This window comes from Stegodyphus dumicola, chromosome 8, assembly GCF_044657685.1.
Source record: "Stegodyphus dumicola isolate Sdum_Otavi_A_Nest chromosome 8, ASM4465768v1".
Taxonomy (NCBI): domain Eukaryota; kingdom Metazoa; phylum Arthropoda; class Arachnida; order Araneae; family Eresidae; genus Stegodyphus; species Stegodyphus dumicola.
Window position 1 is genome coordinate 170,216,141 of NC_140775.1, and position 23,081 is coordinate 170,239,221.

General features: G+C 34.6%; 1 protein-coding gene across 2 annotated transcripts in view; it reads left to right on the forward strand.

Annotated features, from left to right (window-relative positions):
• Nucleotides 1-786: 786 nt before the first annotated feature.
• The window catches only part of LOC118182267 (peptidase M20 domain-containing protein 2-like), a 48,631-nt gene continuing 26,336 nt past the window's right edge, over nt 787-23,081 (forward strand). The window contains exons 1-3 of one of the 2 annotated variants that reach the window (XM_035351587.2): nt 790-1,290; nt 12,563-12,714; nt 14,104-14,253. In XM_035351587.2, the coding sequence (XP_035207478.1) occupies nt 1,071-1,290; nt 12,563-12,714; nt 14,104-14,253 (522 nt within the window). In that variant the 5' untranslated portion in view covers nt 790-1,070. Of the gene's footprint in view, nt 1,291-12,562; nt 12,715-14,103; nt 14,254-23,081 lie in introns of both variants that reach the window. The other variant, XM_085822737.1, reaches the window with a different exon arrangement.

Consider the following 23,081-nt stretch of genomic DNA (forward strand, 5'->3'; position numbering starts at 1 on the left):
ATTCACGTATGGCCAATCAATTGTAAACGACTTGGTGATGACAAGTATTGTGGATATTACTTGCTTCCCTCAACCGAAACTTATTATCTTACTTATATTCCGTCCTCTCTTATCGTTACAATAAATCCTATATCGTGCTAAAATCAATGGTAGGGGGAAGTGTAGTGAGTGACGAGCTAAAAAGCAAATCTCTGAATTGATCTTTGATAACAAGTTTATTTACTTATTTTAATATTTAAACACCATATTTATTGATAAGCAACAGTTCCCAGGTTTAACTCCAGCCGATGAAACGAGTCTTGAAAGGCGGATGATGTCCCCCCCCCCTCGATAGACGGCGCCGTCACTGCAAAGTTTCTTTCCTTCACACATTGTTAATCGTTGGCACCAAAAACATTAGACATTTAAATTTTGTTAAAAATGCTGTAACCCACCTCCAAAAATTATTATATAAATGCATTAAAATGAGTTTTAAAATATTTTAAACCTTGGTCATAAAATCAAATCAAATAATACCGCAAACCACTTTGATCAAAAGCCATGACCTAATAACCTGGATTCTTTTTTTTTTTTTTTTTTTTTTTTTTTTTTTTAAATATTTATTTTTTTTAATGGCCCACTTGTTTCTGGCTTTTCAGTTTCCTATCAAGCATTGCGAAATTTTGTTGTATTCCTAATAAAAGTGTTTACTTTTCTTACGCGTGTAATTTTTTTTTGGCACTACGGGCAGAAAGACTTAGCATGTGTGGAATAAGACGTCTGACTTCTTTGTGTGTCACGTGCTCGAAGGCGCGTCAATTCGCAGAACGCGGAAGATGTGAATGTTATTCTGTGCTTTAGGTCTTTCCTCGTACACAGTTGCTGAGTTTTCTCCAGCTGATTATATTACTTCCATTGTTTTTTTCACCCCGTACATTTCATTAAAAATTCCAGGTCAGCACAATTTGGTTTCGAATCAGCGGCAGGTATAAAGTTTTTAGTTGCAAAATGACTCAGCTTTAATTGCACAATTTAAGTCGAACAAAGCTTCGTAAAAAAATTCAAATCTATATTACTGCTAAAAAACAGACATGTCTGATGAAGATTTTGCCATCGTTTGCTCAAAAATAGACAAAGAGCAGGAGTTCTTAAATTTCGTGAGTCGGGATATATGGAAGACTCCAGAACTTGCGTTTGAGGAATTTCACGCGCACGATGTTCTCACGAGCGCTTTGGAAAAGAAAGGATTTAAAATTCAGAAGCACTACATCATTCCTACAGCCTTCAAGGCCGAATATATTTCACCATTAGGTAATTTGAATCTTTTATTTTATCTCATATGACATAAATTTTAAATTAAATTTATAAGTAATATGAAAAGTTAAATGTTTGTGAATTAGAAGTTGAAATTTTGTATAATTTTAAGTTTGTATAATTTTCCTTATCAGTTAGAAAATTGAAATTTTCTAGTTCTTTAAAAATTATTAAATTTTATTTTTTAAATATTCTTCTGAATTAGATAATGTCTGTATTTCGTTGAATAGATGTTCAGAATTTTTTGATTTTATGTTCCGTAATTTCAAACCAAGTTTACGAATTAAGTCTGGAATTTGTAAACTGCTTTAAGATACTGCAATTAAATTTTAAATACACAGTTTCAAAATATTAAAGAATAAGTGCAGTTTTTACAGTTTTAGAAAGATTTAATTTAATTGTACGTTGTGTTCTTATTAGATACAGAGATACTTAGTGAGAGGTAAGCTATTTATTTAAAAATATATTCATGAATGATTATTATTAAAAATAATATTCTTCCTTTCATTTTGTTTGAATGCTTTAAATATCTCTGCTTTTAAAGTTTTGATTATTTTGTTTATTAACATTTTGTTATTATTTATTTATTTTCGATTGTTATTTATATTGCTGAAGGAACTGTAAACTTTTCACTACAATATAGTGTCCGAACAAAATCGTAAAGTTGCTGAACACTGGTAGTTCGGTCCGAGGTTCGAATCCCGCGAACGGGCTGGCTGCATGGGCGTTTTTGTGGTTTTCCCCATGTGCAACGTGTATACGAGCCAGTTTCCCTTAGAAAGTCCTCCACAAAGCATCTTTCCCTTATAATTAAATACACCAACACCGAACAAAACGGACGGATGAGAATAACGGAAAGAATATGGAAGCAGCCTTTGGCAAATGACCCTTAATTTATCTTAATGACCTTTAATTCATTTTCTAAGCGCAAAGCCTCATAAAGTGTTATCATTTGGTACAGGATAAAGACATAATTTAGTTTCCATATTTAATCAGTATGTTTTCGATTAACAAACTGAGCGATTTAAAAGGAATGTGTAGTCATTACAAGAAACAAGAGATATTAAAAATCATCTACGCGTCGTCATATATAACCGGGTCTCAGTATGCTGCCATTTGGTAAAGGGTAAGATCTTTAATTTTTCTTTCAATCTCAATCAGCAATCAGTCTGTTACTGATTAACAAACTGAGCGATTTTTAAGCTATAAACGTAATTCTTAATATTTTAAATTTTTATTATATTAATTGATATAAATTTAAAAATTGCATTTAATTGAAATGTATTTAACTGATAATTTCTAGTGAGTATTATAGCCTTGTTGTAGTAAATATAAGACGTTTCTAATATCATATACAACGTAAGATATTATATACAACTCATAGAGAGTCACTGTTTTTCAATTTTTTATGACGTTTTACGTTAAGTTTAGTCACTGTTTTTCAATTTTTTATGATGTTTTACGTTATGTTTCATTTTTTTAATATAGTAGATACATATATTTAATTAGTGTAATTTTGCCTAAAAATGTAATAATCAATATCATTACATTTTTTAAGTTTATAATAGTAAGTTCTGATTTGAAATTTTTAAGCTGTAAGCTTGAATCAACTGAAATTTTGTTTCTTAATATTCTTGTAAAGTTAAATATTTTTCTTTTACTTTCTTTGAAAATAGTTTGTTTTTATGGCTTATCTCACTTGCCTAACAGAGAGTAACATCAGATCAAGTCTACGTCTTACTGTGCCAAGAAGCAAGGCTTACGCCTATCGTTAGTATAGGCCTCGAGCATCTTATCAATTAATATGGTACGAATCTGCTGAAAATCCCTTGGGAAACATAGTGTTTTCCACCCCTTTTCCATCACCATCTAGAAAGAACTTTCGACTTGATATTATTTTAAGTGCATCGTGCCCCCAAAACAATTATAAATATGCATGCTGTTTCCAGGATTCGAACACTTGCCGAGACAATTGCAGCCGGTTTCCTTGCGACTGTGCCAAACAGGTTGGCGAAACAATTTGTATTTTAATTTGTACTTTGTGGACTATAATTTCGGTTTAAAATAAGGCGCAGAAAAATTGCTGCCTAGCTATTTGCCTGTAAAAGCTTTCATTTAATGTTGACTAAAGTTAATTTTCACAAAACTTTGTCTACTTCACAAAAAACTTTGCTGGTATCCAAAGCATTGTTTCTCACCATCACCTTTTCTGCAACTCTGTTTCCATAAATACCACCGCTATCACCGACTTTCTATACACGCTTACTTTCTGTCAATAGCCGATTTTCAAATTTCACAGCTAGTTAGTTATATAACCTCGAAGTCAGGATTACTTCCATACAGCAGTTTTCTATTGTCCACATGATAACAGCTGTTATATTATTGCATAAAAATAGTTTTTACCTTTCATATTTGATCATATTTGATACTTTGCAAATAATTCTGATTCAATTTCGACTCTCTCTCTCTGAATGCGAGGAATGTTTTCACAAATACGGCCTTCAACGGTCAGATTTTCTAATTATCATTACCCCGTTCGCCTAATAAATTCTTCCCTGTATTTTTGAACAATTCAGCTCTTGACATATCTGAACGGACTTTGCCATGGCAGCTGCTTTCCCATAAAATAAAATAGGTATGACTGCTCCATCCATTGCCCTCCCAATAAATACTATAGGTATGACTCTCAAGGCCTTCTGTGAAAATCAAAACAGAATTTCTTCCATCAAAGCTTATGGCTGGCTTCACTGACGCTTCGCATTATATGAAGTACATTTTCAAAATCTTCCATATGGCTTGTAAATGTTCCTTCAGTTTTTAACATCGCTGTTATCAAACTCAAGGAAAATGTCAAATATCATTACATCTTTTCCTTTTAAGTTGAGCCAGTGTTGTAGTGTTCCACTCCTTAATTAGTTTTGCTTTGACCCTACCGCGTCAGGCTGTCAGGCGATTTATAATCACGTCTAGACACAGAAGAAAGTTTAAACAAACCGTTCAATTTGAAATTTTGAGCTAATTATATGCGCAACTTTTGTTTAAAGAAGTCGTCTTCCCAGCTAGCGGGACTCAGGTAACATAAAATATGAATTAAAATGAAAGTAGTTTAAACATTTCTTGTAACACTTTTGCACTAATATCGGAGCAGCCATCCTCTAGGCTTAATTAGCACCTCGGCCATTAAACTCTACTATTAGAATTATTTATAAATATTAGCTGCATGATTTATTCCCTGGGTCTGTTTTAACAACAATAGAAAGATGACATATCTGCTGAATGTCGAGCCATTCAACCGAGTATTTGATCAAGGTTGATGAATTGAGAAAAAGGATTACAGTAATTTCATTCTGGAGATTTATTTACAAATGGACAGCCTAGCAAGCGTTGGCTCAATTCTAAACTAACTGCGCGAGTAACCTTCCGACTCAAAGGCTAATGACGAATAATGCAGTTCTCAGAGTTGGGCGAAGGAATAGCACACCGATCAGCATCGTTGCCAAAGCTGTCTCCCTAACTTTCAAGAACTTAGTTTGGTACTATTCGGTTTTCAGGGCCGTAAAAAAATTGCGGCGAAAATGTATGCACAAAAGCGCCAAATCTAGCAAACGCGCACATTTAACAGCGCGCCAAATCTAGCGTACGCGTTGATTTCAGATATAAGTTTATATAGTTCTATATTTCTTAAGACGCCATTGACATACTAGTTTAATTTTTAAATCCTTATTTGATTTTAAATACTTTTTCTGATATCCTATGGATTTAGCAATTTGGGAATTGCCCATGACAAAAAGTCGGCAATAGAATTTTGGGTAAAGTGCAGAATCACCCACTGCTTGACGCGTTTTTAAGAATTGCGCATACTCGGTATCTATGTGCACATCGATCTATTTTCACTTAAAAAAAATCCTAGAATTGCACAAAATGGCACTGCGCACACCCTTGACTTTATCTATGTACACATCGACCTATTTTCACTTAAAAAGTAAAAGAAAATTGACAAAAATTCAATTGTTTTTACCCTCGTAAAAAGCGGCAAACAAATAAGTGAGCGATTCTGCATTTTACCGAGAATATTTTCAAAGAAAAGGCATCATTCATTATAGATAATTACGTTTGAACAACCAACGGGATGAAATTATGCTTTAGCGATAAGTCGGTGGCGAAATAGCGATGCGGGCATCCTTTCAGTTATGTTTAGCAATTTTTATATAAATTATAATAATAATAATCTGAAATAGTTATTTACTCTTATGCTCCCATTCAGTCATGTTTAGCCTTTTTCATATAAATTATAATAATAAAAAAGTATTATATGAAATTAACCTTTCATCTAAATTAAAACATCAATCTTAGATAGTTATTTACTATTATACCTCCTTTCTTGCCGCAGTTATTAGGGTTGCCGCAATTATATTTAGCAGCATTGGCATCAGCAATAGTCTGGCGAATTTTTACGGCCCTCGAAACCGAATAGTACCCTTAGTTTTTATATGCACATATCTCAAGAATATCCTGCTAAGGACTGATGAAAAGTACAAGTAGTAATATAATTCAAATAATAAGATAATGGGTTAATTAACGTAAACGTTACAATTATATTTTAAAGCTTCTTCTTATTTTTCTTATGCCATAAAAAGTATCCTATATGTATTAGTAATCAGAAGTTGCATAATGGGCTTAAAGTTACCGGGATTAATTTTTGATGTTTAAATAGGAACCTCGAACTTCAACTGCAGGGTTGCTCACGTGACTTTGGTCACCCCCCTTCACCACTTTAGCTATCCTGCACCGCTCAGCTCATGCACTTCTTTACCTTCAGCACTCTTAGTAGCACATATGTTATGACTGCCGGAACACAGCACGTAATTTTACTTGCTAGTCGCAGCCTAAAGAGGAACTTTGATCTTGAACAACTGCAGGGCCGCCCAGCAAATATAATGATTAGTGACCTTGACTGCAGGCCCACCAGAGGCCGAGCGGTGAAGTCACTGAACACTGGTAGTCAGTCCGAGGTCCGAACCCCGCAAACGGGCTGGTTGCATGGGCATTTTCGTGGTTTTCCCCATGCGTAACGTGTATACGAGCCAGTTTCCCTTAGAAAGTCCTCCACGGAAGCATCCCTCTTCCTTAGGCAGATAGCCTCGAGGCTTTGGCGTAATCACATAAACGAAACCAAATTGACATTGACTGCCGTAGCGATGCACTCGGGTTCGAATTCCGGAAAAGGCATGTCCGTTCCTTCATAGAAGGCAACGGTGGCCGCCTGTTAGGTGCTTCCGTAACAAAACGGCCACCACTTTCAGCCCTTGTAGTGGCACAAAGCTAATGACTGTTCAATAAAGCGCCCGGCCATTGCAAAGAAACATGTGCTTATAAGCGATAACAAAGAACAAAAATTTCAAAAAGATTTCAACTAAAGGATAGAAAACAAAGGCACTGAACGCTTCTTTGGCGAAAAAGGCCAGCCAGACGCTTTCTGTTTTATACTTTAAGTGGAACCTTCTTGAATTTTTGTCCTTTGTTATTCTGTGACCACAAATTTCTCTGCCGTCGTTTCACTTCTACAACGGAAGCTGAAAATTCTAATTAATCATCGAAACTATAATCTGCAAATTTATACACGTTACGTCGATTCTTGTTGCTAATTATTAGTATCTTATTCTTCTTCGGTATGTTTTGTTACATTCCCTTGCACGTTCAACTTTGGACAAGATACATTCTTTACAGGAAAGCAATAAAACTTAAGGTCTACAAATGTATTTATACCGTATTAATTGGAATATTTCTTACCGTAACAAAATTTTCCTTTTAATATTTTTAGCATAGGGATTAGAAATTTTTGATTTACTAATGTAATTTTCAACTTCCTTTATATTAATTAAAAAAATGGAAATCTTCACGAAAATAACCTTTCGGAATTTCTCAGATTTATATTCGTGGCATATATTTTACGAACCTTTCATTTAATTCAAGTCATTTATTGCAAAAAAGAGAAAAATGAAAAGAACAAAAATTTTTTTCCTCCAGCTAGTTGGACATTTTCGCTAAGGAAGATACTCGTTTTATTGCTCTATTATATCGAGATATGGCTCAGAATATACGCAGTGCATTCAAAAGGGAAGAGGTAAAAGATCGCATTCTCTATATCAGGCCAATGTTTGTCAATTACTATATTATTCGGGGCAGCAGACAAAAATATTCCTGCCATAGTTTTAGAAGGATTTGGAACTAAAATTGTATGACGCCATTTTCTGAAAATGTGATTATTCGAAGGATGATCTTCATCTATTTTCAGTAACTCTGTTAGCCATTGGATCATCAATATTTTCGTTTTTTTTTTTTTTTTTTTTTTTTTTTTTTTTAGTCCAAAGGGATTTCAGTCCCGAAGCACTATTGCTTTCCTTTTGGCATTTTGCGTCGGACTCATAAACGTCGGTTCACTTTTCAAACTGTTGCCACAAAATGTTAGAGTCCTGCATTATATTTGAAGAAATTAAATAATGAAAAATCTGCATAAATGATTGTCTATTTCTCGCATTGTGATAAAACAATGGTACATAGAGCCATCGAATTTTGAATGACGAAATCCTACTGCGAATATGGGCATCTGAAATCCCAAATTTGGAATTTGTTTTATTATAGATTTTATATTTTGTAAAACTTTAACGAATTTTTGATTTACAAACTCAATGCTTTAAAAGCGAGAAATGGCAACGTTATATAGAAAAAAAATACTTTTATCTCCAGCTCGCGAGACTGTGTATATCGGAAATTCTAAAGATATGCTTAATTTAACATTATTTTGCGATATTGCTCTTGAACTGAATTTTATGGTTTAAGTGCAAAGAACATGATATTTAATAAATAAAGGTAACACTCAAAACGTTAAACAAACGCCCCTTTGGACGTAATTTAAAATCTGGAAAAATTTCAATTTTTTTTTTTTTTTTTTTTTTTTTTTTTTTAAGAATTTTTCTTCAGTTTGCGCCAAACCTTTTATAAAGGTGTATTATTTACACGTTTTCAAGTAATACAAACCGTGAAATTGCATCTTTTGTGTTGAATTCAACTAGGAAGTTCTTGATGCTGCAATCAGAATTTAAAAATTCTACAGAAACGAATTTCTATATATTTATTTACATTTATATTTTTTAAATAACTCCTTGATCTACATGTTTGATTACTATACTGACTACCAATAAGTATTTGGACACCTGTGGTAGAAAGAAAAACTAATTTTATTCAAAATCAACAGTTGGTAGAGCCTCCACGAGAGGTAACTACAGCGTGGACCCTCCGGGGCATACTTTCCACAAGTCTTTGTATGACAGCTAGTGGTATTTTCTTCCACTCGGCTTGGAGAAGACATAGAAGTTCATTCACCGATTTTGCACGGGTAGTGCACCCCTGAATTCGGCGATGCAACTCATCCCAGAGGTTCTCGATAGGGTTCAGGTCTGGACTCTGGGCAGGCCAGTCCTTTCGATGAACTCCATTGGCACCATACCAAGCCTTGGTTAACGTCGAAACATGACAACTGGCATTGTCGTCCTGAAAGTAACAGGGGTCCAACCCGTAAAACTGCCACAACGTAGGAAGCACATTGTCATCCAGAATAGTGCAGTAGGCATCGGAGTTGAGCTTACCATGAATGGGGACCAAGGGTCCCAGCCCATACCAGGAGAAACACCCCCAGACCATAATTCCACCTCCGCCGAACTTGACTGTTGCACAATGCATTCTGGCAGGAGACGTTCTCCAGGTAGACGCCAGACCCAGACCCTGCCATCCATGGAGGTAGGAAGTAAGATGGAGTCGCCCTAACAAGTTTCTCGTCGCAAATACGTCGCAAATATACACATAAATGTATATATTTTCTTTTTCTACAACACTTCAGAGTCCTAAGTATGTGAAAACAACATATTTTTAAACAACATTTCATTCTGAACGGAATTAAATGCTATACTTTTCACAGGACAGTTTTCTCAGAATGGTTTAATTTGAATGAAATATTTTCACAAGTTTTCGTTAATTACATTAGAAAAAAAAAATTAAGGTAATTCGATTTTATTCGGTTAAGGTACAAAAATTAAGATCAAAGTTTATTGTATTATTAATATTAAAATTATGCATTATTTCTTTTCTATTTATAGAGCTTCTTCCTAAAATACTTTCTTAAATATGACATGATTTTTTGGCTTCTTTTAAATCGAAAAATGTAAGTCAATTTATAATTAATGCTCTATTCGGTTCATTTTAAATTAGAGAATTATTAGGAATTAGCGAAATACTTTAAATAAGTATTTCGCTAATTCCTAACAATTAAATAGGTATTAAATAGTACTTGACTTTCTCTGAACATTTCTGAACGGGAATAAAATAAGTTTTTTTTTTTAAGTATTATTTAAAACTTGTAACTGAGTTATTATAAAATGTAAGGGGAATAATTCTTTTAATTATACTTATCAGATTTTTTTTTACCCTTCATTTCAACAATACATATTCCAAAACTCTTTATTACGTTCTTTAAGTGCGCATCTCATAGTATTTGCTTTACAATACTTTTCAACAGATTGCTTTCCAATACGAACAATTCTTGCTTAAATAGTTTTATAACGTATTTGTCAACAGGATTTCAATTTATGTTTACAATTCAATATTAAGGTTATTATATATTTAGATAACATTTATAATCATTATAAATTAGATACATTTAATAATTAGATTTCTTCACAGTACTTTCACAGTTGTTTATAAATGAATAAATTCTTCATTTCAAATACATTTATAAATAATTTAATGAATATTTAAGTATTTTGTCAAAGGCAGATACATGCTTTTTGCAAGCAGATGCATAAATATCCATACATATTTCCTATTTTTCATTTCCGGCATGTGCAAATCTTTAATTTCTGTGCATTCATTATATTTTTCGCGTAAAGTAATTTACTCTAATTTAGCATACACCCGAAAGTTTTACATAAAAAATATATATGAATATAATTTGAATGAAAATTATAAGTATTATTTTTAATACCCACTCAAAGGTCAGTTTTTCTTCAAAATTCCTCCACGATGGCATCTCTCTCTTTAGGCAGATAGCCCTTGCATGCGTTACTCTATTTAATAAAAACTTAATCTGACCTATGTGCCTAATTACAAATATTTTAACATACATAATTTTATATTTATAAAACGTGTAAGCTCAAAGTGATTATTTTTCAGATATATAAAATTAAAACGATGGGTTTAAAATGAGCAGCAGTAAGCCTCTCCTCTAAAAAATTTTAAAAGGTACATGTTACAATAATATATGGATGTGAAAAAAATTTGTTTTATTTAAAGCATTTTGACGTTTGGAAAATAAAATAAAAGTAGCGAATACTCTATCAAGGGTATCGAAAGACATATACAATTTTAAATGTACCGTAAAGTATTTTTCATTCTTTAAGCATAACATTTTTCTTGAAATCTATATTTTTGTAGTGCAACAGCTTAGAATTTTATAAAACAAATTCATAATCAAAATCGCTGTTGTTAGTTATCGAAAAATAACCAAGATGTGATTTTTGCGTAAATGTCACTAAACTATACAAATTGCTATTATCCATCACACTATGAATGTTTCTTTCATGCGAAATCGATTTCTATGGAACTGTCGTGTGTCGAAATACTATCAGAATCTTGTCAAGCGAGCTTCTGAATGTAAACAAAGAACACCTCATCTGGTGACCCAAGCTTCAAAGCAGTGCTTCACTTTTAGCGCGGGTTGGCCCCTCCTCCCTTTCCTACCTCCATGCTGCCATCCGAACGGTAAAGGGTGAACCTTGATTCGTCACTCCAAAGAACCCGTTTTCACTGATCTCTACGGGCCAATTTCGATGTGCTTTGCACCACATTAACCGAGCAGCGCGGTTGGACTTTGTGATCAAAGGCTTATGGGCAGCAGCACGACCATGAAAACCAAGCAGATGTGCTTCCTTACGGATGGTATTCATTGAAGCAATACTCCCGGATGCCTGTTGAAGCTCCTCGCGGATGAGGGCCATCGATTGGGTGCGGTTCTTCCGAATTTCTCTGGACAGCACTCGTCGGTCTCTATCTCCCAGTTTCGTTGGTCTGCCGACTCGGGGCACATTCCGACAATCACCGCTCACCTTCCACTTCTTAATCACATAGGCCACTGTCGATTTTGGGTACTTCAGATCGCTAGATATGTCCCTTAAGGATCGGCCACATTTGTGATACCCGATAATTATACCTTTCTCGAAATCAGAGAGCTCCGAACTGCGAGGCATCTTGCATGCGACTAAAGCCGATGCTATTTCCTACACGATATATACCGGCGGAGTCCGTGACGTACCTTAGGACCACAGATATCGTCATTTGCATAGGTGTCCAAATACTTATTGGTAGTCAGTGTATTATCCACATACTGCTGAAATATTCACTGGCTTTCGTTTTATTCTCTTATTAAAATTTTTATCGAATCCTTGTTAGAATAAATAAAAATAGAAAGAGCAAACGATTTATAATCGCGAATTTTTGAACAAAAAACTATCTGAAAGATAGATGGCAGGTAATGGCTTCGAGCCTTTCCGGTTATTGTTGAATGTAATACTAGTAGCACCACCTTACGGCAGGAATGTCGATGAAACAGGTAATTTTTCTAAAGTTATTATAGCCTATTATAGAATGAATCAATATTTTAACTTCGCTCAATATAAGAATTTTCAAAATATAGCGACTTTCTGTTGAGCTTGATTAGCTCATGGACTTTAAAAAAAAAAAAAAAAAGTGGAAAAGTAGGTTTTCTTATTCAAAACCGAAACGATACTAACAGCTTATACAAATAGTAGACCTTTCTTGAAATTTTTCAAAATTTTTAACTTTATGATTAATTTTGAAAACTGGAAAAGCATTTGTGATAAATTAATTTCTCTGCATTACTTGCTGTGTTTTGGTGTAGGAAAATAAATTTATCACAATAATCAATTTCCTGGACTTGGTGTAATTAATATTCTTGACACGCGGTATCTCTGGGAAAATTATAAGATTTCATGGAATTCCATTTGGTCAGTACAGTGGGAAAAAAAAAAAAAAAAAAAAAAAAAAAAGGCTTAATTGCTAATGAGAGTATATATGTGATAGAAATTTGGATTTTCATCAAAGTAACATCCAATTCGATTTACGGTTATGCAGTCATTCATCTTATTTTCAGAAATTATGATTTTTTTACCTGTTTTCAGATGTTTTTATCTGTTTCCAGACGATGGTCCTACTGTTGCCATTCTGCTTGAATATGATGCTCTACCAGAAATAGGCCATGCTTGCGGCCACAACCTGATTGCGGAAGCGGGTCTGGCTGCCAGTATAGCAGTAAAAGCAGCTATGGAAGCGGATCCCCAACTAGCTGGGAAGGTGAGAGCCATTCTCACTTCCAGAAGTCATTGATATACTTTGCCGATTAATAAACATAATCCGCTAATTCTTCCAAATCTTTGCAAAACTATATTTTACAAGTGACCGGTCTGTGATATACGCTTCATTACTGTTGCATTTAAGTTTAAAAAGAACCAAAATATTTGCACAAAATGAGCAAAAATATTTTGAATAATATGTTCGTTTTTCTCAGAAATATATTATTGAAAGTTTATTTGTTTGTTATTTAGATTTTACGCATTTTGCAATATATAATTTGATTTATTCATCTAGTGCATGTTACATAATAATTTATTAATATGCTTTTAAATCAAATTTTAGCTATTTATTGTGTCTGTAAATATTTATACCATGTTCTCTATTGTCGATTTTTTAATTTTGAATCAATTGACGTCTGAAATGTAAGGATAGCTCAGTCTAAACTTAATGTAAGCAAAACTCTCCTACTGGGTTTGACGAAGATTTTGGCAGCCAATTTGATGATATTTTCGAAGTTTCTAGAAAACATATTTTTTTGAAGCCTTAGGAGAAATATTTCTCGAAGCTTTCAGAAATGCTTACCCACCACTTTGAGCAAACCTGTAAATAATATGCTCTAAATGACTGAGAATTAGTTCAGTTATTCTACCTCCCATTTTGAGCAAACATGTAGCATGTAAATATGATGTTCTGGCCAATTGAGAATTAGATCAGTTATTCAGTTTAGGTTTCTATTTGGTGATTACTGCTTTTGACTTTACTCTATGAGTGATTTTGGTGATCTGTTAAATTCATTGCGAGCCAAGGAGAATCTGTTTTACCTTATTTTTCTCCTGGGGCTAATTATACCTGTTTATCTTTCTACATGGGCTGTTATTAATTTCATGAAATTTTAATGTCTTGCAGTTCGTCTGATGTAGTTACCAAGGAACCCACAGAACCAGGAATATTCATGAATGAAAATCATTGTCTCTCAGCAACTGAGAAGAGAAGAGAAGATTAAGTTTTGCTGTTTAGCAGCACCCCAATTATTCATGATTGAAAAAAAATCAACGATCTTATATTAGGCAGCATGACTAAGTAAACAATGCCACTGATCTCTCACTTTGTCACTTTGATCTGTCACAGCTTCATTTCACACTAAACATTTAAGACTTTATTATGCATTTTACAGCCATGCCGTTTAGTTCTGTACTTTTAGTATGAAACCATCTTTAACTTCGCTCAGCGCTTTTATGGTCATCATATAAAAACCATTCAATCACAAGAAACGTATTTTACATACGGTTAAAAAAATTAAGCAGCTAGAATAGGTTGCGCAAACAAATGAGTTAATGATCAGAATAATTCGATATTCTTTTGAGAACTCATATAAATTTTCTACTCCAGCTGATTGTTCTGGGCACCCCAGCTGAAGAAGATGAAGGAGGAAAAATAGCGTTAATTAAATCTGGAGCATTTGAAGTAGTAGATATAGCAATGATGGTCCATCCTACCAAACTGGATGTGGTTGCTCCTCCCTTTCTAGCCATAGCTTCCGTAAGTGATATTTTTATTACATCCCTTATTTTTCCCCACATATCATTTGATTTCTTTCGTATCCTGCAGTAAGGGTGCTTGCGAAATAAATGGCTATTTGGATAAACCTACCCTAGTGTAAACTAGCTGTGAAATGCGAAATAAAATTAAAAATATATACTCGATCTAATTCTTTCTATTCTGTTTTAAATTCTTATATGGATAAATAATATCCTGGAGGAATGAAATATGTTAAGTCTATCAAAAATTCCAAATCGATGTTTTTATAATAAACTGGATTTACTCAAATGTAATTTATTTCTCAATAAACATTGTATCTGTTACCTAAAAACTGCCTGACGTTTTTAGGCAAAGTGTGAAATATGAGAATTATTGCACACCTTCCCTAGGCATTGTATATAATACCTAGGCATTCTATAGAAGGACAAATGCTATGTAGGCAAAGCATAAAAAGAAAGGTTATGATAAGGCTATTATTTAAAAGATGTTCATTCCTCAAAAATACAAATGTTATTTTGAAAAATTAACGAAAGCGTGCCATTAAAAAACTGTTATTCAAAATATGTAAAACAAATAGTCATATAAGCTTGATGCAACATGATAAATTTGTGTTTTCTATCTGGCTTCAGTTCTAAGCAAGGCATAAAAAGAATTGTGATCTCGTATACAACTTATTTTAAAATACCTTCAGATGTTCCAAGTCTGCAGAAACCGTCCTCTGTCACACTATTATTACAACCGCCAATATATTGCGCGAATCACCTCGCCATTGGTCGACGTCAGTAATAGGAATTCGCACAGTAGTTCCCAAAGAAGCAGTGGGAATTTTTTTCCCTTCAGAATTCATTTTCTTGGCTTGTATTTCCAGATTGAATTTAGAATTTATTTTACCTTCAATAGCAGTTTCAGTTTTGAAACAAAGTGTGCACAAAATATCCATTTCATCATTTTCACTAACATGACCTCAAAAGGTATGAATTTTTATACGACACATTTTGCATGCAAGTGCATCACGCGTTTCTTTTAAAGACACACAACAGCTACCAGAAACGGAAGCCTCTTCGGTAAGCATGTCTTCATAATGTTGGTTTACTCCACTATCAACTATAATCTCATCCATGTTTTTTGAAACAGGCTCTTTTTCTTGCACAATCTGATTAGTTTCACTTTTTTCTGATTGTTTGGACTCTTTTTTAATACTTTTTCCTTCTGCTGTTCTGTATTTCTGTCTTTTAAAATATCTTCAGGTAGAAAAGTCGTTGTAAACCCTACTTTAGGTTTGCAGCCAAAAAAGAGCTTCGTATGGTGTTCTTTTTATCCTAAAATGAGAAGCTCCCTTTTCCTAAATTGAACGAAATGCAGTCCTTCACTCCAGCGGTCAGATTTGTCGCCTTGCATCCAAGTACAGAGCATATTTTCGATATCTTGATTAGCTCTTTCGACAGTATTCTGGCTTTGTATATGGCGAGGCTTCCCATGGACGAACTTCAGTGCTGGCCAAAATTCCTTCAAGCTGGTCACCACATTGTCAGAGTGTAATATAGATGGCGCTCCAAGCAACGAGAATATGTCCACTAGGTTGCAGGTTATTTTTTAAGCTCTTTTTGGCGTTAGAATCACAAATTTTGTGAGCTGATCATGGTACACCATAATATATTTATATTCTCTATCTGGCTGAAAGTCAGTAAGATCTACCTGCTAACGGGAATTATCCCATTGTCAGATAGATCGGTAAAAATCATAGGTTTCACAACAATGCCGTTTTTATACCTTACTGTTTTTTCTGGCAAGGTTCACAAAGGTGAATGTACAGTTCAATATCATGACGTGTAACGTTTTTGTATTTGGTTGAAAGTTCTATCACATCCTGAGCGTCCAATAGCCAAATGAGCTTCATGAAGTACGTGAAATAACTCAGAGTTCGTGGCCTAATACTGTATAGTACTGACGCCTTCTTTAACAGGATAAATGAGTTTAGGTAAATTAGTTGCTAGTTATCCCTGAGCTCCTTCTTAGTAGTCATCTTGGCTTTTTGTACGTCATTTATTAATTTCAAATAAGTAGTTTCAGTTAAGAAAAAACTGTTTTTCGCAGCATTAACTGGAATTTTAGACTGTTAATTGTCGCATCGTTGTTTCATGTCTATAGACCATGACTCCTCATAAAACAGAGTTTCTTAAATTGGAGGTCGCGGCACCTGCAGCAGGGGATCTCCAAAAAAATTAGCAGTTTTGATATTTCTTAGTATAATAATTTTACAATTACCAAATATTTTTAAACAATGTATCTGAAAATAGATAAAGATAAGACAATACAGACAAAGAATAAACGTTTCAACGCATTTTTTTTTTTTTTTTATAATAGAAACGTTCGTTATACTTGCTTTGCACGTGACGCTGTCATTTCGTCTGTTACTTATTTAAAATTTTCACATTGTTCTATGTCTTAAAATTCTATGTCAGATCCGATCAAAAGCTTTTTCTATATCTAAAAAGCAGGGTACTAGGCATGATTTTTTAGGCTTCTCCTATTGTTTCAATGACGTTTAAAATTTGCGTAGTAGTTGAATGTCCGTGTATGAAGCCGAACTGTTTTTTTCTGATGATATTACTTTTTGAAATACAATCGTTGAGTTGTACCTGGATAACGTTTTCAAAGATCTTGCCCAGACATGGTATTAAGCTTATTGGGCGATACTTGGTAGGATTTTTTGGATCTTTGTTGGGTTTGGGGAAGGTGATAATAATTGCGTGCTTCCATTGCTGTGGAAAGTACGATTTTTTTTTACATGCATTGATGATATTCACAATGAGAATTTTGCATTTGAGTGGAAGTTCTTTGATAGCTTTATTTGAAATTCCAACAGAGCCGCGTTCTTTTTTTATATTCATATTTTTGATGATTTGTTGAATTTCTTGAGGTGAGGTGGGAGAAATAATTTGATCGTTATGATTTTCTAAGTACTGCTTGACTTCTAAATTGATTTCTTCATCATGCTGTGGGTCTCCGATCATATGCGAAATAAATGTTTGTTCTAAAACGTCTGCAAATACATTAGCCATATCCTTTTCGGTATATGCGATAGAATTATTATGCTGAAGTGGCCCAGTGGCGGAGTAACCGTTAATTCTAAGAGAGCGAGAAATTTTTCATACTGAATTTCTATCAATTTCCATATGAGATAGGAGATCATCCCATTTTTCAGATTGGTATTCTACTACTGCATCGCTAAATTCTTTAATTAGGTGATTTAGTTGTCTTTTGACTTGAGGATCTCTAGTAAGCTTCCATGTTTTCCTGACTCTGTTTTTAAGTTGAATTTTATCAAGTATACTTTGCGGAAGTTCAGAGTGATTTGAGATGAAATGACTTTACAAAAATCTTCTATTGCTTTGTTAAAATTTTGGTTAAGTCTCGTAACTGCCATTTCTATATCAGAAATATCCTGTATCGGAGGGTTACATGTGGTATTTTCTAGAAGACCTTTAAATTCTGACCAGTTAGTAATTTTTTTTTGAGTTGGGATAGGAGGATATAAACCATACTAAATAAAATTAGTCGGAAAATGATCTGAATTGAGCTCTTCTTCCACTTCTAGATAAGGCGTATGGTTAATTCCTTTTAGTATCAAAATATCTGGAACTTATCCGGTACCATTATAGTTAATTTGGGTAGGAGAATTTGGACCGCTTACTTGTCCGTTTTCATGAGCGAAGTCTCTAAGAATTCTTCCATTCCGATTTGTAGTACTTGAGTTCCAGGAGAGGCTTTTTGAATTTAAATCGCCTGCTACAATGGAGCGAAGTTCAGCACTGGTGAGATTTTCTAGATCAGTATTAGACATAATATGATTCGGTGGGTTGTAAACTGAAATAAATAAGAATGCTTCATTGGTTTTCCCGGTAAATAAGGACTGCTGTATGCTCTATGGAAAGCGGTCTTGGTAGATTGAATTTCACACATTTCATGTGACTTTTTACAAGAATTGCTGTGCCCTCGCCTTTATTATGGGTGCGGTCATTCCTAAAAATATTGTAGCCATGAATTTTAAAGCGATCGCTCGGTCTTAAATGAGTGTCATTAAGCATTAATATATCAATAGGATGCTTTTGCAAGAAGTTAATAACTTCAGATTTTTGTTTTCATATCCCGTTGGCATTAAATGATGTAACTTTAGTATAACAGTTTTCTGTGCTTTGGTTGCGTATATTTGATCTATTAGAAACACAGTCCATTTTCAAAATTAACTAATGTTTCTATTAGCTCGATTCCGAGTTGAATTTTGTCAACAAAGGATTTTGAATTTTTGTATGATTACACGAGTGTTTTAGCTTTCGTAAGTCATTCCTTCATAGCTACATTGGTTTCTTTGGAGCTTGTAGTAAGAGTTTCTTTGTTGGCTGGGGTACGTTCAGCACGAACTGCTTCAGTATTATTCCTTGCTGTAAAATTCTTCTATCCTGGATCTTTTGTGGCTTTTAGCAGCGCAGGAAATTCGTTTTTCATTTTTATCTGGTATAGGCTTGGGCTTATTTGGTGATGTTATTTTACTTTTTGGCTTATTCCGATGATATTCAGGACAACCTTTAAAAGCCAAAATGTGATTATTGCCACAAAGATCGCACTTGCCTGGTCCCTGTTCTTTAGTATGTGTGCATTCCCATGTTTTATGGTATTCCGCGCATTTTCATGCACCTGAACTTATTATAGCATGTCGACTGGCTGGGTCCGTATCTCTGGCATCGATGACACTGCGTTGGTCCTTGTTTAGATTTGTAGCCTTCCACTACGACTCGCATTGATAGGATTGATAGGATTCAATTTTGTAAGGATTTGATAGGAATAGGATTTTGATTGATAGGATTCAATTTTGAAAATAAGTTTTCCTTCGGATGTTCGTAGTACCTCAACCAGGAACATTGAAAGCGGAATAATATTTCCATCTTGGTACTTCGTTAGTTGTCTTATTTTCCCGAACGGGATATTGAATGTTTTTAGTTCGTCTAAAATCTGCTATTTTTTTAGTGTATATCTGCTATTTCCGTATTAGTCAATAGATTTTTTTGACTACTTTAATTGGTTTTTTAAGATTTAAGCTGAAACTTATGGAAAGGAATTCTGAGTTTCTTTAAATGCTGGGTAACAGCTCTGTAATCGTCAGCCTCTTGAACTTTTATGTTTAGATTCTCACTTTTCAAATCACTTGTAATAGGGTTTGCGCAGATCGGCTCAAGCTCTTTTTTAAGCTGTTTCAAATTAATTTCTCCCTCAGAGATAATGATGGGAGGTATTTTGTAAGCAGTTTTCCTTGGTTGAATCAATTTTGATGTATCAGTTTGCTCTTCTTGATTACCTGTTCCATATGATCATCGTCAGATAAAGATTCAAATTGATTTGACTGTTCAATTACAGAACTTGAATTGAAAGGTTTTTCTCTTATGTGTTTTCTTAGGAGTTTTCCAATCACTTTGCAATTCTGCTGTTTGTTTTTATGGTATTTCTTGTATGGCAACTTGTATTTGTATTTATTCTTGTAGGTTGTTTTTTGCATATTGTATCTTGACTGTATCCTGAATCTTATATTTTGTATCCTGAATTTTGATTCTTGGATAACTTTACGGTTATTCTTTCCGACTCTTGTCAGGTTCTGAGGTGCTCGTCTGATTTTCTCTTTGACTATTGGACCTTTTGGTCACCTTCCTTTTTCTTCTTCCCTTACCTCCGATTTCTCTTCAGAGATTTTTCTCCATGTTCGGTGCTCATTATGTTATGTGCCTTTGGGCTTTATTTCAGGAATCGGCAACGTTCCATTCAGCAATAGTTCGGTACTATATTGAGTCTACGCTTATCAGTGAAGAAACTTCAATTATCGAAGATTATTGTTGTTGTTACTTATCCTAACTTGGTTAGCCATTAGGCTAAACCAGATAAATGAATCCAAAACAAAAACTAATCCAAAAATAAAATAAATCCAAAACAAAGGTAGGTCTTTTCAGTAGGTCTTCTTTTACAAGTCCTAAACAGGTGAGAAGATCTGAATGTCCTGCTCATGAAAAAAGAGAATGGTACAGCTTCTGTTCCTCCAGAGACCTTGAGCACTAAAAGGTAGAAAGCTGACTCGCACCACTTAGCTGGGCTAAGAGGAATGGCCTTCATGCCTATTGTGACACTACCAGGAGACGTACTTCGCAGATTCCGCCCATCAAGGGTTGATGATAGCCAATCCATTTACTTTTACCTTCATGATCGCTTTACTAACATAGGGAAAATCCGTCGTCTTGATTTATCACAATGCAAATGTCGTTTGGGCTCTAAATAATATGAGTGACTTTTGCTTGCGGTATTCTCGTCGATTTTGTTCCGCTCAGTAATAAATTCAGATGAAATAACTTCACGCATTTTTTTTCAGATAACTTCCTGGTTTATGGAATAATAAGATTTTAAAGAACGCTGTACATTTACACCGCCGTGAACACTAATTGTTTCATGCTTATTCCCATATTTAGTTTTCAAACCTGACTACTTTACAATAACATGCTTGAAGGCATTGTTATTATTCTTATCAGTAACCAATAATATACACTCATGTCCATAAATTAAGGATAATTTGGAGTCACGAGGAAATCGAACTCTAAAATAAATATATCACCTGTAAAATCACTACACACACCTTCAAGAATCATATGCAAATTTCAGGAAGTAACCAGATGACACCGATGGTACGTCACAATGACGAGAGTGTAAGAGAGTGATATATAAGGAGTACAGGCAAAGAAGTAAAATTGTTCGCCGGCGCTTTATAAGCATTTCAGTGCAATAACCGAATAGTTGTGACACAAAGGACGCATTTGGATGATTTTTTACGTGGTAGAATTATCGGCCGTCTGGAATGTGGGCGTACCCAACTGGAAGTATCAGACCAACTTGGAATTGCCCAGAGTGTCAGCTCCAGGCTTTGGCAACGATTCCAAGATGATGGTAATGTGAGTAGACGTTACAGCACAGGTCGCCCCAGAGTTACAACGCCGAATGAGGACCGGTATTTGGCAGCCAAAAGAAACAGGCGGAGCATAGCCTCAGACCTGTCTCGTCAGCTCTCTTCAGCCACTGTAACGACAATTTCAAGGCAGACCGTGTACAGATGCTTAGGGCTGATTGGTCTATATGCTCGTAGACCTGTCAGATGCGTTCCACTTACTGCAACTCACTGTTGCCTGCGGATAGCCTGGAGTAGAGAGCATGCATTGTGGACACCGCAACAGTGGGCTCGTGTGATGTTTTCCGACGAGTCCAGGTTTAGCTACAGTCTGATTCTCGCCGGACTTTCATATAGAGAGCTCCAGGTACCCGTTACTACCAAGAAAACATCATTGAACGACACCGTTACGGTGATTCAGGAGTGCTCGTTTGGGGTGGAATTATTCTGGTTTCCAGAACTGATCTGCATCAAGCCAAATCTATCGGGACGTCATTCTGGAACAACAGGTACGTTTGTTTCGGGGCGCCATGGGCGCACAATTTGTGTTTATGGATGACAACGCCCGTCCTCTCCGTGCAAACATCGTAAGCGAATGTCTTCAATCGGAGGATATCACCCGTATGGACTGGGCAGCATTCTCACCGGACTTGAATCCAGTAGAGCACGTGTGGGACATGCTTGGCCGACGAGTTGCAGCCCATCAACCTCCTCCTACATGTCTACCGGAACTTCGGAGAGCATTGGTTTTTGAGTGGTGTAATATTCCCCAAGATCAGATCGATAATTTTATACTCAGCATGCCTAGGCGTTGTACGGACAATATTGCATCGTCTGGGAGATATACAATGTATTAACAATTATACCAATCATGTATTATTGGTTTTTTGTAAATAGGTTCTTTTTTAATTTGCTCCAGGGAGAAAAAATCGCTAATTTTTTTAATAATATCAAACATATAGCATCTTTTTTTCACTTTTCTTTTTGTTTAATAAATAAGTTTTACAAATAAGTCAAATTTGTTTTGCTTCTAACTCTTCCTTTGCCTGATTTTGCATTATTTTTAATTTATGGACATGAGTGTGTATACAAAAAAACCTTAAAATAATTTTTTTATCGTGTGATCAAGAAAATTTTACAGTTAAACTAAAATTATACTTCTAGGTCTATTTAACTAAAGCCATGTAATTTGAATTTTTTGATACATTTTATTTTATTCTTTTTAGCCTTTAGAATGAGGAAAGAGCAATTAAGAAATTCATCTCATTTGAATACAGGAAATTCATTCCTTTTAGCCTGATAGCAGACGTCATTATCTCTGTAACGTCTGCCGATTTTTTTCTTAGTGTAATTTACTTTCATAAATTTCCGTTTGATTTAGAAATCTGACTTCATTATCATTTAAAATACGCTGCTGGTAAGGAAATATTAAATCTTTTGATTTAAAAGCACGTCCTTAGCAATTGTACGATGGCAAAGAAAGTGAATGATTTTGAAACCCGCCGAAATCTGATAAATTATTTAGAAATTCGAATTGTTTTTATTTTGAAGACCATATTTTGATTTACCGTAGAGTAGAAATAAAAATTTCTGCTGGCTTAAGCTGACCATTAAACAACGAAGAGAGAGAGAAAGGAGGGAAGAATTATTCCAGGAAAAAAAAAAAAAAAAAAACAGTCGATAGAACGAGAGAAGTGAGTCAGAAATTTATTTCAAGATTTAACTCAAATAAATAAAGAAACCAAGTTTAACAAAAACAGTTTAAAAATATATTTTGGCGGCATCTCCTTTCTCAGATTAACCAGGGAGAGGAGAGACTGGTTTTGCTATGAAACATATAATTTTTGCTTGG